Source organism: Echiichthys vipera, assembly GCF_963691815.1.
Source record: "Echiichthys vipera genome assembly, chromosome: X".
In the NCBI taxonomy this organism is placed as follows: Eukaryota; Metazoa; Chordata; class Actinopteri; order Perciformes; family Trachinidae; genus Echiichthys; species Echiichthys vipera.
In genome coordinates, this window is record NC_139825.1 from 42,702,336 (window position 1) to 42,720,052 (window position 17,717).

General features: G+C 42.1%; 1 protein-coding gene across 1 annotated transcript in view; it reads left to right on the plus strand.

Annotated features, from left to right (window-relative positions):
• Positions 1 to 17,717, plus strand: part of phactr3b (phosphatase and actin regulator 3b) — a gene marked incomplete at its 5' end in the record, with an annotated part of 66,907 nt that overhangs the window by 20,418 nt on the left and 28,772 nt on the right. Inside the window, 7 exons of the mRNA XM_083938944.1 lie at positions 5,543 to 5,701; positions 5,858 to 5,932; positions 6,150 to 6,290; positions 8,668 to 8,895; positions 8,974 to 9,181; positions 11,449 to 11,639; positions 13,719 to 13,872. Coding sequence (XP_083795070.1) covers positions 5,543 to 5,701; positions 5,858 to 5,932; positions 6,150 to 6,290; positions 8,668 to 8,895; positions 8,974 to 9,181; positions 11,449 to 11,639; positions 13,719 to 13,872 — 1,156 coding nt within the window. The remainder of the gene's footprint in view (positions 1 to 5,542; positions 5,702 to 5,857; positions 5,933 to 6,149; positions 6,291 to 8,667; positions 8,896 to 8,973; positions 9,182 to 11,448; positions 11,640 to 13,718; positions 13,873 to 17,717) is intronic.

Here is a 17,717-nt window from a genome sequence, read left to right on the forward strand (position 1 = left end):
GTGTAGGGACTCTTCTCATGCTGCTGCAGAGGTTTGCTGTTATTTTGAGCAGCATTAGTGGTTAAAAAAGACGTTTTAATGCCTTCACCCTACTGCCCCGAGCTAATTAGTGTTAGCCACGTCCGGCTGTCTCACAGATTTCTCCGTTGTTTGTTCTGTTGATTTTCTCAGTTGTTACACACAAAAAACCTGTCTCTATGACTTATTTGATGTATATAAGTGCCGTACACGATGTGATGATTTTCCGTTAATTACAATTTAAAATAAACAATTGATTCAGTGCATCTAAGGCTGCGAACAGGCTCAGCATTCCTTAAATATAAAAAGTGGGACAACCAACCCCGCTCTCCCCTAATAGTATTGGACAGCGTAGGGGGTGAGTGCCCGTGTGTTTGCCCTCCTCCTCCTCCAGAGGGGCGGGATCCACATGGAGCACCAGCACAGCCGCTATCTACAGATGTAACCCGGCTGCTCACACTATGTCTCTGTTCACTCGGACCGCTCCGGTCGCCGTTTAACTCACAGTTTACAGCTTTTTAACGCGGAGCCGTCACATAAAGTATTTTCATCCGTCTGTTTGTTTGTGAAACCATCAGTCTCCGGTCAGTCAGAGCCAGCCCGTCGGCTCTTTGGGAACAAGTGATGTGAGGAGCGGAGAGGAGGACTGGAGCTGTGTGTCGTATGTATGTTTGCCTCAATATTACACTGTTTTATTGTCAATTTGCGTCAAAGCATCCCATTTACCATCAACATAATAACGTTCATTTAATGTGCATGTTGGGACTTGTAGTGTTTGACTTTATGGCCAAATAGTAAGTGGTGTTATTTCCTCCTATGGTATTTTCTATTATCACATTCTCACAGTCACACAGGCGTATTTCCTAGGGATCAATTTAATTCCCAAAACTTAACAAGTTGTGATAAATGTATTTATTTATTTTTGGAAAGACCTGCAATGTTATTAAAGATGTAGTTTGGGATGAAAAAAACAGATAGAGTCAGGGTTTCGGAGACACTTTCTCCCCCAGTTAACCTTAAAGGTCAATATCTTAAAAGTATTGACAGTGTGGATAAAATCTAGGACTTAAAGACCTCCTTCTGCCTTCCTGTCGGAGAGTACACATTTTTTCACAAGTTGTGATAATTGTTTGTGATGCGGAGGATGTTGTGACATGTGCAGGTGCGCTGTGTTTGGCTCTCTCTACACACTGACTTTAACAATTCATTTTTTTCCTGTTTAGAAAGAGGGGTCTTTTCTGACATGTGAGTGTTAGCTCAAACCCTAATGCCTGGATAAATATTTCAGCATAACTTGCAAATTAAAAATACAGTAGCTCCCTTACATTACATTATGCATCGTTACACGCTGGGCCGTGATTGGCTGCAGCTCTCCAGCTCTCTGTGTGGCAACAGCCTTCCCATCCACCCAGCAACTCCCCATTCCTCATGCTGTGGTGATTCTCTGCCTCCAAGGGCCTTTTCTGCAGCATCCAGCGTGGTAACCATGGCAACGGCAGCCTGACCCTTCGGCAAGCTGCTACATTCACCACCAGCTTGACCTGAATTCGTCATTCTAGGCAGACACACATGACTTGAGCAACTGACCTGCTTCTCACTGTTGACGGTGGAGCAGCTTTGAGTGTCAAGGCGTCCGTACGCTGCTGTTCATGGATCACTGATGATTGCTCTTGTGTTGTCAGTGTTGAGTCTGTACGTTTGTGATGTTACCTTTTGTGCATCAGTCACAGGACTGTTCAAATGCATTCGTAAATTCAGTGTAGAGACGCACCGATCCGATATCGGCTCCGATATTGACTAATTAGATCAGATATCGGATGAATGAGGCCGATCCAGTATTACGATAAGCGCTGCAGCTATTAAATCTTGATGTAATCAAGTAATCTACCGATTATTCCACCGATTAATCGAGTAATCGGACTTATGTTTTGTTTTATTTATGGTATATGCACTACCTCGAGCGATATTGCTATTTTTACTATTGTTATATTGTTTGAAGATTGAACAGTAATCACTGTTGTAGGTCTGTTTGTGTGAATAAAGTTATGATACGAAAAAAAAATGTTCGATGGTAATTATCAACCATAAGTTTTGTCTTTGTTTTTTTTTGCAATAGTGCTATTTTCTGATTGGCCGTTGTGTAGCCCCGTCTTTTTTGTGATTGGCTGGAAAGTGGCAGCTCCACTGAGCTCCAGATAAGACGAGCTTGGCGCTTGACTCCTGTTGGTTCTGTAGTGAGAGCATCGCTACTGCGCTGCAGCTTATTATTAAACGTTATTCTGCGTGAGGAATACAGTGTGTGGCGGGAGTGCGTGATAAAAGGCGCTCAATGCGTGACACTTGAGAGCCCTGCATGTTGAGTTTATAGATTTTGCTGATGTTTCAGCTATGCCCCCTATTACCCATGTACTGGTTCACCTGGTGTACCACCCAACACTACTGTTGTGTATGTTTTTCTATATTGTTTTTATTGCAATGCAAGAAAACCAACAGCCGAACTGCGTTACAGTAACATTGATTTAGACGACACTTTACGTTCTGATCCTCGCACGTTATCTTCATTTTGCACTAAAGTTCTTTAATTAAGGGGAAAATACACACTACTTTTTAATTCATCATACTATAAAGTTTAAACAAAAAATAGGCTTTACTTTGTGGTTATTTCATATATTTATTTATTGGATTGCCTGAAAACGTGTCTTGGCATGATATACTGTATATTGTTATTAGAAGAACTCCTTTATTAGTCCTGCGAATGGGGAAATTCAATTTTCACTCTATTATTTTTCATGTTACACACACACACAGGCCCGAAATACACACACATGCACAGACAGGACCTATATACATGCAACCAATGGAGAGACGTTAGAGCGAGGGGGCTGCCAGTGACCAGCGCCCCGAGCAGTTGGGGGTTCGGTACCTTGCTCAACAGCACCTCGGCAGTGCCCAGGAGATGAACTGGCACCTCTCCAGCCACCAGTCCACGCTCCAAATATGGTCCACACAGGGACTCGAACCAGCAACCCTCCGGTTCCCAGCCCAGTCACCTATGGACTGAGCTACTACATGAAATAACCTTTATTGGGGCAGAAGATTTTGGTCATTAATCCAGCCCTACTTTAAACAACAGTTTAAAACAACTAATAATTACAGCCATCTCATCTCATCTTCAGCCTCTTATCCGGGGTCGGGTCGCGGGGGCAGCAGCTTTAGCAGTGGACCCCAAACTTCCCTTTCCCGGGCCACATTAACCAGCTCTAACTGGGGGATCCTGAGGCCCCCTTGTGAACTTTTTGATTTGCTGGAAGTCTATATGAAACTAGCATCTTCTTGAAAGTTTATATATCTGGCTCCTCTCTGCATCATTCTGTAGAAGTGTAGGATCTTTTTTTCTGATATCAGTGAGGTGATGATCTTGTTTTTGTGTGTGAATGTGTTACACTTGTGCTTGGTGTGCTGCTGTTAAGTCGGCCAGCATCCACATGCTGACACAGTCACCATCAGACCCCTGCCAAATCCATCGTCACCTGTGGAAGTCTCAACACACTTTCATTTGTCCTTTCATCATGTGACTGGAGCCACCAGTAACAAGTGTGTGTAATCCATTCCTTAAGGGATATAAACGAGCAGATGTTGTAGATTTAAACGCGGAACATGAAATTGTTCACGGACTGCTCAGCTGTAGGCTCCCTGAGGTGTCAGCTTGTTGTCGAAGCCAGACTGTGTAGGAGTGCCTATTTCTGTCCTTTCTCCAAGGAACCTTTTCTCTTTCTCTCACTAATTCTTTCTCTCTCTCCGTCACTCAATGCAGAAGTCAGCTCAGTCTGCTTCTCCTCCTGTCTGTCTGTCCATCATTGTGATCCCTCCTCTACAGCTTATAGCCTGCGGAGAAGTCAGAGTACCAGCTGAGAGGAATAGCCATTGATTGACTGTCTTTGTCTGTGGTGAGACATCTGAGCTTCTGCACACGATTAGTGGAGTCATCGATTAGTCTTGATTAGTATCGTTTGGTTGATCAGCGTAAATCGTTTGAGTCATTTTTAAAACAAACATAAACATCAAACATGATCTTGCTTTTCAAATCTAAAGACTTTTTTGTTTCTTTGTCTTGTATAATAGTTAACTGAACATCTTTGAGTTTGCTTTGCATAAAATGGATTAGAAGGCAGATTTCTGTGGTTTGAACAGTGTTGAAAACATTTGGGATAATGTAGGTACACAACTCAACAAAACATATAACATGTCTAGTCGTTTTTACACATCTAACACAAATGTTACATTTTATATATTTAATTGATTTAACAAGAAAATAGGCTACATGGTGATGTGGTGGTTAGCACTGTCGCCTCACAGCGAGAAGGTTCCAGGTTCAAATCCCGGCCTGGGCCTTTCTGTGTGGAGTTTGCATGTTCTCCCCGTGTCTGCGTGGGTTTTCTACGGGTTCTCCGGTTTCCTCCCACAGTCCAAAGACGTGCAGGTGTTCGATTCATTGATGACTCTAAAATTGCCCGTAGGTGTGAATGGTTGTCTGTCTCTGTTCGTCTCTATGTGTCCTGTGATAGACTGGCGTCCTGTCCAGGGTGTACCCCGCCTCACGCCTGATGGCAGCTGGGATCAGCTCCAGCACACCCCGCGACCCCGACCCCGGGATAAGCGGTTGAAGATGATGTTTTTTGTGTAAATGATTAAAAAAACCATACAATACTATGCACTTCTGAAAAGTGCTTAAACATTAACTACAAGACACCTTCTCCCCAAGAATAGGCCTTCAAAAACCCTAGAATAATTCTTATCAGTACCCAAAATAATGACAAATACACGTGAACAAAGGACAGAACAAATAAATACCAGGGCCATGGAGACGCAGCGGGATGCTCTGAGAAATACCAGTCCGTCAGCAGCAGCATGTCACTACTGTATTATGTCATGAAGTGTACTGCAGATTCCTGTGTACTCCACCAGGACAAGGACGCAGCCTGAAATAGTGTGAAATCACTTGGGACAGCGAACTGCAGATGTCTGCATTGACCTTAGAAAAGGCAGTCGTGCTAAAGCTGATTAGATTTATTCTCTGTGTGTCTTTAACAGCATTGTATTGTGTGTGTGTGTGTGTGTGTGTGTGTGAGTGTGATTGTGAGTGTGTGTGTGTGTGTGTGTGTGTGTGTGTGTGTGTGTGTGTGTATGTGTGTGTGTGTGTGTGTGTGTGTGTGTGTGTTTGGGGCCAGGAAGGTCTGGCTGCCCTGAAACCATGTGAGTCACTCACAAACAATGCAATTCTCTGTCTGCTCCCCAGAAGTGAGACTGGAATCAATAAGGCATTTACAGCCACAGTGACCTACATTTGTTACTCTCACATGATGATGGGGGGTGTCGGCTGTATCCATCCAATTATGTTAGATGTGATTTAAGAGATTCCTTCAGTCCTCTCCACGTTGGAGAACCTATTGATGTCAAACGGCTGTGTTCAGTATGGATTTTTTTGCCTGCTGCTTGTTTTAAAGCGGTTTGTTTTGTGTTGTAGATGTGATGGACCAGCAGAGGGCGCTACATTCGGGTTGCCTGGTGTCAGGGGTTCGTACGCCTCCCGTCCGCCGGAACAGCAAGCTGGCCAGCCTGGGGCGCATCTTCAAGCCCTGGAAATGGAGGAAAAAGAAAAACGAGAAGTTGAAGCCCTCTGCAAGTGAGTGTGACTCAAGACTCATGCTTCCATCAGTGGCGGTAAACGCTGGTTTGGGAATCATAGAGGCTTTATTTGCAAATAGACCCAGGCTGCTTCATGTGTTTTCACTGTCTGTTCAATCAGTGCACCGGCTTCATAAATGTCTGTGTTGTTTAGCGGTGGAGAAGAAGGCAGCCGTGCGACAGAAGAGAGATGACCTCGTCAGGAGGAACCCTGGGGAGAGGGAGACAGGTGCACAATGAGAGAGAACACACACACACACACACACACACACACACACACACACACACACACACACACACACACACACACACACACACACACACACACACACACACACACACACACACACGTATATGACTCCATGATCACAGTTCACTTGTTCAGCCACATGATGCCTCACTACGCAAACTCATTCCTATCCTCGTCCTATGTGCCCTGTATGCAGAGTCGGATCTCGCTTGTGGGGGTAACAGTGAAGATCCAGACACCCCGACTCACTCTGATGCTGAGGACAGAGACGAGGAGCCCGTGGCACCTCTAGCCAGCACCAGTGAAGACCTGGGCAGCGACTTAGAGGCCTCAACAGGTAGAGTACGGCACTGTGGTCAGAGTGAACACATTCAGGAAATATAGTAGGCAAAGCACAGCACTCCTTGATGATTTGTGTGTTTGAGGGTTAAAGCTGTGTTAGGTAAAGACACATCGCGACAGTATAAAGAACCAGGAAACTAATCTGATCCAATCAAACAATGAATCAAATGACTGTGTAATGTGAAAGGTAGGCAGCAACCAATATGGCTTTTTTAGGGCCGATGCCGATACCGTTTTTTTTTTCCATCAGCCGATGACTGATACGGACTGACGATTTTCTGGAGGCGATGCTACTTTTGCGTCCTCAATTTACATCATAAAAATTACACAGTGATAAAAACAAATGTTACAAGTGTCAATTTAAAAAAAAAAAGGAACATTTATTGAACTTAAAAATGGCATCTGCAGCAACACGGAGCTGCCTGTGGACGCCTGCCTGTGGATCGGCGAACGCAGCAGCCCACATCAGCCGATACCGATGTAAAAAGCGCTGCTGATCGAAAGGTGACGCTCAGTGTAACAAACCTCAAGAGAATTATCACCCGACTGCAGTTCCCCTCAGCTCTACAGAGCATTTTTACATCTTCAGCTAGTATTAGTAGTATTATTTTAGTTTTTCTCACAGCCCTCACCAACCCTGTGCTTTAACCCTTTAAAAACAGACCGCCTGAAAGTATAAAACGGCCTAAAGTAAAGTCTCTCCCGTCATCACGTATACACTCCTCATGACGTCATAATGTTACGTCCGGTGCAAAACCTCTGTTTCAGTTGCAGATGAAACTAACAAAACACCTCTACACTCTGCTCATAAAAATGAGCATATCTCAAAAACTATAAAACATGTTTACAGTTCAAGAAATATTGATTTAATGTCATTAGATTTAAAAATATGTTTTGTGTTTATTTAGTAAAATTTTATTTGATTTTATATTACTTTTTAGTCAAGACACAATTTCAATTGAAAAAAGCATCGTCTATGGTTTCTATGTAGGTCACATTTCTATCTTTTCCTTGGTCGACTCGGGAGCAGAGGCCTCTTGCTGGTATCGGTCTTTTCCATTTCCATGGTAACAGACGCTCCGGTAGCTGAGCTGCTAAGCTAATCACTAGCTGCTCAGAGTTTACAGAGAGGGAGGGGGAGTGGGAGGGGACGAGGCAGGATGAGGACGAGCAGGGGAGACGAGGGGATTGGATGGAGGGTATGAGCCAAAACCAAACCCTTCCATGACGGAGGGCTCCCATTGGTTGGCTTCTATGCAGGGCTACGGCTGATAGACTGAATGGGTTTGTTTGGGTTCTTTTTACTATTATTTACATATTGTGTAGCTCGGACTACAGGACCATGATCGGTTTAACACAGTGTTAATAATAATTACCAATATTCTAAATCATAGACCATAGCTTCAAGTTATGCTCAAAGTTAGCAGCAGCTCGGCCCGCAACTTCTCAACAGAGAATCAGAAATGATTTTTAACATGATGCTACTTTATTCAGTGCTTTTACATGTTTAAACCCCCCGGGGCCTCATTTAAAACCAGTGTGTATGCACAAAAAGAGCATGAAATGGTTGTATGCGACTTTCTAAGCAAACATCATGTGAGGGAACCCAGGCAGATGTTTGGAAAACATAAAACTCCACAATTAAACATCTGCTCCAGGAGACTCAAACCCAGGACCTTTTTGCTCTGAGGCAACAATGTGCTTCTGAATGTCTAGTGAGAATAAGAGCACCCTTCATAGTGGACTTGAATTACCCTGTGGTGCATAGTAAAACGAAGTGTGACGGACAAAAGGTCAATCTAATCAAAATAATTTAGCCATTTCACACACTATATAGTCCTCTCCTTTTAATGTGAAGTGAAAAGAAGATGAACAGATCATTTGGGACACAGCCTTGTCATGACTGTCTGATGGTGGCAGAGGTAATGAAGAGGGTCAGACATGTTTAATTCCAGATTTCTCATTGTGTGTTGATTTCCTGTCAGTGACCTTAAATAATGCTTGTTTTGTAATTTTTATTTTTATAGTTTTTCTGTGTTTTCTACATGAACAACGGACGCCAAACACAAAGGATGTCTGTTGTTAATAAACGGTGACATTAATAAAATGCAAATGTAATGTAAATGGAGATAGGATACTCTTCTTTATTGCGATCCCTGACTTAAGCTGATAAATTGATTGATCATTGGAAATAAGACGGGTGATTCTGGATGATTAAAATGGTTAAACCTGTACAGGAAAATCCCTCTTGGAGCAGCCATATTTATGGCAGTTCGAGTTTGAAACCCCATGTGTCTGATTGTCCACTAGATGGAGACATAGACTTCCTAAACGAAGCAAACCTTTGCATCACTGCTGATGTTTCATTTCAGTACAAGATGTGACTGAAGATTCAAAGACAATAGGAGATCCCAGTCAGAGTGAAGATGGAGAAGATGAGAGCACCTCACTGAGCGACCCCAGTGACGAGCAGCCCACGGGGAAGGTAGAGGCTGTTGAAGGGAAACAGGAGGTGACAACGGCCCAGGCCAGAAAAGCCAGCACCTCTCCCCCACCAAAAATGCCTGTCAAACTGCTCACCAGACTGGGCAGCCTAGACTGTAAGTTCACCAGGAGCACCCTAAAGTAAGGCCCGCTGGTTTGCTGCAGTAGCTCACGTTGATGATTTTCCTTCCCAGGTGCTCCTTCAGTGGCAGTTAAGAAGTCCCCAGCCACCTTACCCAGGAACTTCACTCTTCCCAAAGACCCTCATGGCTCCCTGTTGAGAGGCAGGATCTCCACACCTACTGGGTCCCCCCACCTTGGGGCGCTACACTCCCAGCTGCCCCCTAGCTGCATCATTGAGGAACTGCACCGCGCCCTGGCCTCCAAACACAGACAGGACAGGTGAGACTGAGCAGTAGTTATACGTCGCCTTTTTTGAATACTTTCTATTTTGTTTATCACATGAGATCTACAAAATATGCTACTTTTTTATGATGATATGATTTGATATATATTTTTAAAAAGCAGCATGGTATACATGCATGATTTAATACTATACAGGACCTTACATGGACATTTCTTACGAGTTTTCACAGCTTAAATATTCACATGTATCCGGAAAACATTTAAGATTATGAAACATAATCAATGGCTACTCAGGAGAGAATACAAAGGATTCACAGAGGAGAAGGACGGACACCAGTCAAAGTCACAACGCCCACTGCGTACTTAGTCCGCAGCGAGATCGTGAAGGTAATTTAGGAAGGGCGCCCACATCGTGTCCAAACTCCCCTCATTACCCTTCAAAACTGAGCTTAAGCGCTCCATCTGCAAAACTTTAAAGGTACTTTTATTTAAATATGAAATGAAGAAGAAATCATAGATGAATTTTATGGTATTAGCCCTTTTACAGAATATAATAATCCAACCTCAACACCCACATTTGTGCATATTGCACACACATAATACGGACCAAAAATAACATACAGCTGACAATAAGAGTGCTAAAATTAATAACAGCCTTATTTTTTAGAATAAATAAATAAATGTGGGAGAAATGAGATGGATGATGGTTACAATTTATATGGAAAGCAACCCAAACTGTGTGTGAGTGTACTGACAGACATGGTTCCTTAGAGAAAACATAAAAAAGTATTACCCCATTGAGAGTTCAGACAGCGAAAATGCTTGCAAAGTGATTACAGACTAAATCAATACCGGCTCTGCTCATGTTGTTTGCACCCGCTGATAAATGAGAAGAACAGGCATTGTAACATCCTATCACCCACATCATGCTAAAATCTATTTTGACCTATCGTGATCTATCATGACTAATGATATTTAGTCGAGTCACAAAACCATTCTCAGGAGGACTCTTCTAACTTAGAGTGTAGTCTTTTTCTGCACTTGCATACATCAAATAAGCCATCGAGACAGTTTTTTCGTGTAACATCTATTAACGAAGAACAGTCCCTAACAGCCAGACGTGGCTAAAACTGATTAGCTCGGCGCAGTACGGTGAAGGCATTCAAACGTCTTTTTTAACCACTAATACTGCTCAAAATAACACCAAACCTCTGCAGCAGCATGAGAAGAGTCCCTACACACAAAACAAAGCACCAACGGGCTCCTTCCTTTGGGATTGACTTTGGTAATCCACTTGAATGGACTTTACTATGAGAGGAGCTGGTACAGGGGCCAGTAGGTAAGTCTTTAAAACACTCTTTTAATAAACTCTGGGTTCACTAACTACGCTGTTGGTGCTTTGTTTTCTGTGTAGGGACTCTTCTCATGCTGCTGCAGAGGTTTGGTGTTATTTTGAGCAGTATTAGTGGTTAAAAAAGACGTTTTAATGCCTTCACCGTACTGCCCCGAGCTTATCAGTGTTAGCCACATCCAGCTGTTAGCGAGCACAATAAGACTGACGGTCTGTGAAAAAAAGTTTTACAGTTAATTTCCAACTATAGCTTTAAGCCTTTAGATTATGTATATAAATCCACCTGCACAGCCGTCATGAATAATGAAATCAATTCTAGAAACCAAGACAGTTTTTCGTACCAGGCTATAAACATGTTTATTTCTGCTGTAAAGTTGGGAATTTCTTTTTCATTTTCATTTCTCAGACCCGGAGGTTGCTGCAAAATGCCCCATGTAATCAAATATCATTATTTAATTTACACGTAATCTCATTAACTCATCAACCAAACATGGTTCCTGAGTATTACAGTTTCTTTTTTGCTCTGTTTGGCAACTTCAAACCAAACCGGAAGCTTATTTCAAGGCTCTGAGTTTAAAAATCCTCAAAATTGAAATTGAAATTGAAATTCGGAGAGAAACAGAAACTTGCTCATTTATGCTAAACACTATCCGTCCTTCCTCCTCCAAACATTAGGTGATTTGGGCGTCCACACAAGTGTCAAACACATTTGAAATTAAATGTGTGTTGGATGAGAATTGAGAACTGAGAATATATTTGTTTTATTTTTCAGTTGTTGATCCTTTGACCAAGCTTTTTTAGCTGCAGTTTAACACCGGTATATCATCAGTGTTGCTGTCCAGTTCCTTAAAGTTATTCCACATCTTTCAGCCAATAAGAATTGAGAACGGTCAGCTGCCGTGGTGTGGTGAAGTTGTAAGTGACAGGCCTGTTTTGTGATGTGTGAGCTCAGTTTCCAGACAAAGGACGCACGCTCCTCTCTGAAACGTCGCCTGGATGGGCGTCTGTCCCGCACGTCCAGCACAGAGAGGGAGCCTGCTGGAGAGTCAGAGAGCAAGAAGGAGTCTGATGAGAACAAAGAGAACTGGCGCCTGGACGAATACTTGAATGACCAGGACAGCTGGAACGACTCGGTCATCTCTGGTAGGTCTACTTACAGGAGACTTGCGGTACAATATTTTCTCTACCATTTTCTGCAGCTTAGCGTACAAAGCCAACAAATGTGGGCACCCTGTCAGTGGATAATGAAGCAGTATAATCTCTGCTGATGTTTGTTTACAGTCAGGCCATGACAGGGAGATTTACAGCTACCCCAAACTTACTGGTGTTAAGTTTCAGCAGCGAGTTAGCATCTGCTCTGATGGCCTAATTCCTGGTCATTCATGTGGGTCATTGGTGCACAGCCGTCTGCGGTTAACACGTCTGTGACCCTGGGAGGGATATGGAAATGGTAGACTGGATAGTGTTGTCACGATACCAAAATTATGACTCCAGTACGATAACAAACTAAAATATCTTGATACAGATACTGAAATATATTATATTATAATATAATATAATATTATTATATTATATTAACGACATCTGGAACTCCACCAAATCACAGGTGTTATATTAACACCCCCCCTTGTCACTGGACACTTTAACTTGCACACTACCACCTGCACTGGTCACGCAAACACACTCACTTATATTTCATGTATGTAATTCAATGCCATATGTTGAGTTTGCTTGTGTTCATGTTTATATTTATGTAGGCGCTGTCAAATCAAGTCAAATTCCTTGTAATGAAAATTGCCTGGCAATAAACCTGATTCTGATACCGATACTGAAATGATACCATGGCGTAAAACTGAAATATCATCAAAAGTAATGAAATAAAATATAAGATGACAGAACGTGGAATGGAAATAATTATTTATTTTTATTAATTAAAACACTTAAACCTAAAAAGTAAAAACAAAAACATATATATTTGTTAAAGCTGCTGAGCTTTATAGCGGCTTAACGTGTTATAACAACAATTAAATGATTATGCAGCTGTTTAAAAAATAAAAAATAAAACATGGACATATTTAAATAAGAACTTGTTTGTTGTTATCTGGACAATTCTTTGGCCAATTTAAGGTTCCTAGTGTTGTTGTGTTGTTGTGTTGTTGATCAGCAGACTTGTAAACTCCAGCTCATGTTCTGGTAAAGTTCATGTCTCCAGCTCATGTTCTGGTAAAGTTCATGTCTCCAGCTCATGTTCTGGTAAAGTTAAAGTCTCCAGAGCATGTTCTGGTAAAGTTCATGTCTCCAGCTCATGTTCTGGTAAAGTTCATGTCTCCAGCTCATGTTCTGGTAAAGTTAAAGTCTCCAGAGCATGTTCTGGTAAAGTTCATGTCTCCAGCTCATGTTCTGGTAAAGTTCATGTCTCCAGCTCATGTTCTGGTAAAGTTCATGTCTCCAGCTCATGTTCTGGTAAAGTTCATGTCTCCAGAGCATGTTGTGGTAAAGTTAATGTCTCCAGCTCATGTTCTGGTAAAGTTAATGTCTCCAGTTCATGTTCTGGTAAAGTTCATGTCTCCAGCTCATGTTGTGGTAAAGTTAATGTCTCCAGCTCATGTTCTGGTAAAGTTAATGTCTGAACTGTTTCCTTACAGAGGTTTGTGAACCACATCGGACAGTTAACCAGTTAGCTTTACCCCCGACTGCCTCGTGCAACTCTGATGTTGAAAAAAGTTTGCTTAGTAAACACCCGCGAGAGTTAACGTTACATCCGGGATATTTATGTTATTTATCCCTAAACAAACATCTCCAGACTCTGCAGACTGTGGAGAGGAGAAGAGTGAGCGTGGGGTTACTCTTTAAATTGCCGTGTCTAAACCTATCCGCATAGACTGGCTGTGACTGCTGTCAAAGGGGCCTCCGCTAAATACTGACTTAAGTTATAAGTATTCAGTTTTCTCTTCATTTATATACATTTTTACAGTCGTGTCCATTGTTAAGAAGCAATTTTAAATTCATTCATGATTCAAAGTTTTACAAAAAACATGAAAAGTGTGTGGAAATGTTTATACCAATACATAAATAACATGAACACCTTGAACTAAGTATGTAGACATGTATTTGATTAATAAGGTGTTAGGTCAGGTACTCAAGTACACTGTGTGGCAATTAGCATCAGTTCAGCAGGTTTATCTGTTGTTATTGACCTTAATCTGTGCTCAACAACATCAGGGACCCTGCCGCGCAGGATGAGGAAAGAGCTGCTGGCCGTGAAGCTTCGGAACCGACCTAGCAAGCAGGAGCTGGAGGACCGCAACATCTTCCCCGTCCGCAGCGACCAGGAGCGGCAGGAAATCCGCCAGCAGATAGAGCTGAAACTGGCCAAGTGAGTCACTCTGTGTGAACCCAGCCTCCTGCATATAGTTATAATAAAGTAGTAAGCAGTAATAAAGTAGTGCAGTACAGCTGTCAACTCCAGCTGACTGGATCCAGCGTGATCCATGTCCACAGCACTGTGATTAAAGGTCTGTGGATATTTGACTGTGTGTGTGTGTGTGTGTGTGTGTGTGTGTGTGTGCATGTGTGTGCGAGTGCGGGTGCATGCGTGCATTTGCCTTTTATTACTCCTATTTATTCCTCCTTCCACCGCACTAAGACTAGTTCAATGTTATTTTTACTCATTGTAAAGCACTTTACTATCAAATTGACTTTACATGTAATAGCTCTTTTCCCCTGAAGTAAGGCTAACTGTATTGCCATGCTAACTCATCATCGAACACACTTCAACACAATGATCCAACAATCACCAACATTGGTCAAAATAAATCCTTTATGCACCAAGTGAGATGTGAAAATATGCCAACTCTAACACACAGTCCTCACGCTGTCCGATAAGCAGCTGCTCTCACTCGTTCTTCCTATTTAAAATAAATTTCCCATTAAAATTAAACCATTAAAACCAATAAATTTGCAAAATTAAGTGTCAATAATCGCCCAACCTTACAATGTATGTTTCAAACTTAAAAGAAAAAAAATCAGCTTTGTAGATTGATGAGGAAAATACACATCAAGGACACACACAATATGTCTTAGGGAGAAAGAGTGAACGTAACCATAACTTTAGTTTGTTGATGAGAAACTCCACAGGGCCCCTTTGATCTTGATTCAGTCCTCAGTCTGGGTTGTTGAAATGTGTTGCATTGATTTATTATGGGAGGCTGTGGCTCAGTGGGAGAGTGGGTCGTCCTCCATTCGAGAGACTGTCGGTTCCATCCCCAGCTCCCCCGGTCTGCATGTCGAAGTATCCTTGGGCACGACACTGAACCCTGAATTGGTGCGCATGGGTGTGTGAATGTGGTGTGAATGATAAGTTTAGATGGTATGTAGATGTCCACTGCCGTCAGTGTGAATGTCTGTGTGAACGGGTGAATGTGACAAACACTGTGAAAGCGCCTTGAGTAGTCAGAAGACTAGAAAGGCGCTAAGTACAAGTCCATTTACCATATTACTCCTGGATCAATCTTAGCACACCTAATCACAGTATTGGACAGTACTTTGCAGTAAGCAGTCACAATAAAGGTAAGTTACTGGATGTGAGGATAAGAAAAAGGGAACAAAGCATCTGTTGGTCGTGACTTCTGCTTTCCCATCAAAGCATTATCTCAGCCTCTGTGTCCCACGGTTCAGCTTGTCATCTTTGAACTGTCCATGTTGCTTTCTCTCTTTCTAACATTTTGATCATTGCCTCTAAAATACAATCGCGCGTTAACAACAGCCTCGAGCAATAACTGGTAAATTACAGAAAATGTTATCATGAATCAGTTGAAATTGTCACAACAAAGGCTTTTTATTTTATATTTTTGTACCTCTCCTTTCTTTGGTTATAGCTTTTCTGGGTCAAGTAGTCAGATTTTCGGAGTGTGGGACAGGATTTTGTGAAAGGCAGCAGAGGAATGCAACAGAGAACATAATCGTATTTGTCGTGTTATGTAAAAGGCCACAGGCTGTTATTATGGTGGCTTTAATAGGATTAACAGTCAAATCAGGTTTGTTTTTGGAGAATAATACAGTGACAGGGTGTGCTGGTTGGCTTATGCAATGCTCAAGACGGGAGGGGGAGGCTTGGCATTGTTTGGACATATTGCGACTTTATGGTAAAATATGTCTGCTTTCTGACACATGTCAAGTGTGGGTGCTAGACAGTATAACTGCAGCTGTCTTGACAGTAGATTCACTTTTTGGACTCAGAGTTGAATCTCCTTTCGTAGCATTACATTAGGTTTACATAGCATTTAGTTGTTTTTCTAAAACAGGCAGCTGTGATAGTAGCCTGTTAGCCAAATGTTCACACTTGACTGTGTGCCGAATGCTGATGAGAGCTTTAATCTGAGGTTGACCTGCTTTCAGATGCCAGTTTTGGTTGAAAATGGGAGCTTTACTCCACAGAAAGTGACAAACAAACCACATCCTTCTAATTAGCATTTTGCATCATTGCATTAAATGACTCTGGGAGGCCCTTTGACTGAACTCAGCGTGTTAGGAAAGTCATTGGACAGAAGTCTTCGCATTTGCATCTGGTAGCATCTGTTTATGCGAATTCACATCATAAGTACATTAGAATTGCATCATGAAACATCATATTACTTTCTCCTTGCAAACTAATGACTAGTCGGTTTGTGTACAACAACCATAGCAACGCACAGAGCTGACCGTAAGCTATGAATACGCAAGAGGCTGTGAACTGTTGCGAACTGTGCCAAAGTCCCTAATTGATGCATATTCTGAATGTGTCTATACATGTCCAACGAATGCCCTCTATATCCCACATTGTATTAATACATTTAGAACAAGCCCTTTTTGTAATATCCAAATGGAGTATAATGTTCACATGATCTCAGGGTACAAAATTTACTTTTTTCCAACGGCCAAATGACTCGTGAAAGTAGATTGCCATTGTTTTTTGTGGCTGTCGAGTGAAGCAACACCTGCATATTTTACCTGGATTTAACTAGTAAATGGTCCTAATTTTGTGCCCTACATGACCTGTATTAAGAGAATATTGTCATACTCAGACTAATAGTGGAATATTATTGTTCATTTAAACATCCGCAGTTCCCCATTCCCGTTTTTAGCGTATTGCAGCTCATTGTTTTGGTTTTACAGCCTGTGACTTTACCGTTTGCTCCAGCTATTTCACTCAAGATTAAAATGGTGACTAAAACAGAGCTTGGAGAGTAAATATTGGACTTATATTCACCAGATGGCCAGACACTCAAGTCCCAATGAATGCTAATTTTGCTCCGTCTGTTGGTTCTGTAGCTATTATGGAATAATAAAGCCTGTTGCACTTCTCCCAAGTGCCCCCCCCCCCCCCCCCCCCCCCCACCCAACCCCATCAAAACAATTACTGCAGTTTTAAGCTGGCTGTATGTTGAAAACATAAGCAGCAGCATTACTTGTGTACAGTATATAAGCATTAGCTAACGTGACTGAGCAAAGAAAAGTCCAACATGGCACGTTAGTGGCCTGTCGGGAGACTCTAGCTTGTGTTGCTAATCTAATTTGCTAATCTAAGGAACATCGGGTACATTCATATTTGCTTCAGGATGTTGTGTTGCCTTCAGTTGGAGAAGTCAGATAAGACTTGGAAAAATTCAATTCAATTCAATTTTATTTATAGTGCCAAATCATGACAAAAGTTATCTCAGGACACTTTACAGAGTAGGTAAAGACCAAACTCTATGACTTATTTATGATTTACATAGACCAAACAATTCCCCTGTAGAGTACGGTGGCAACGAAAACCTTCCCTATAACAGACAGGAACGTCGGACAGACCCAGCTCTGTGGAGGACGCACATCTGTCTGCACCGGTTTGGGGGGAAGAAAAGGAGAGAGAGAGAAGAGACAGACACAAAGACAGGCAGTCCCAGAGATGCAAGCAACCACAAAAGTAACTGTAACTATAATAATATCTATAATAATGTGAATAAGACTTATACGACAATGAATAATTATGGTGGTAAATATGATTAATGATTACTAGTGATAATAACAGCTGTGATACAGTGAGATATATTATTGGTGATGGTACACATTTTATGATTTATTGGAGTAATGATAGTATATATAAGTTATAGTGTTAATAGCAGCAGGAAGTGACATGCAGGACCACGGCAGCAGGCACCACCACGATCAGCAGAGACCTGCGAGACGACAAAGCACAAACAA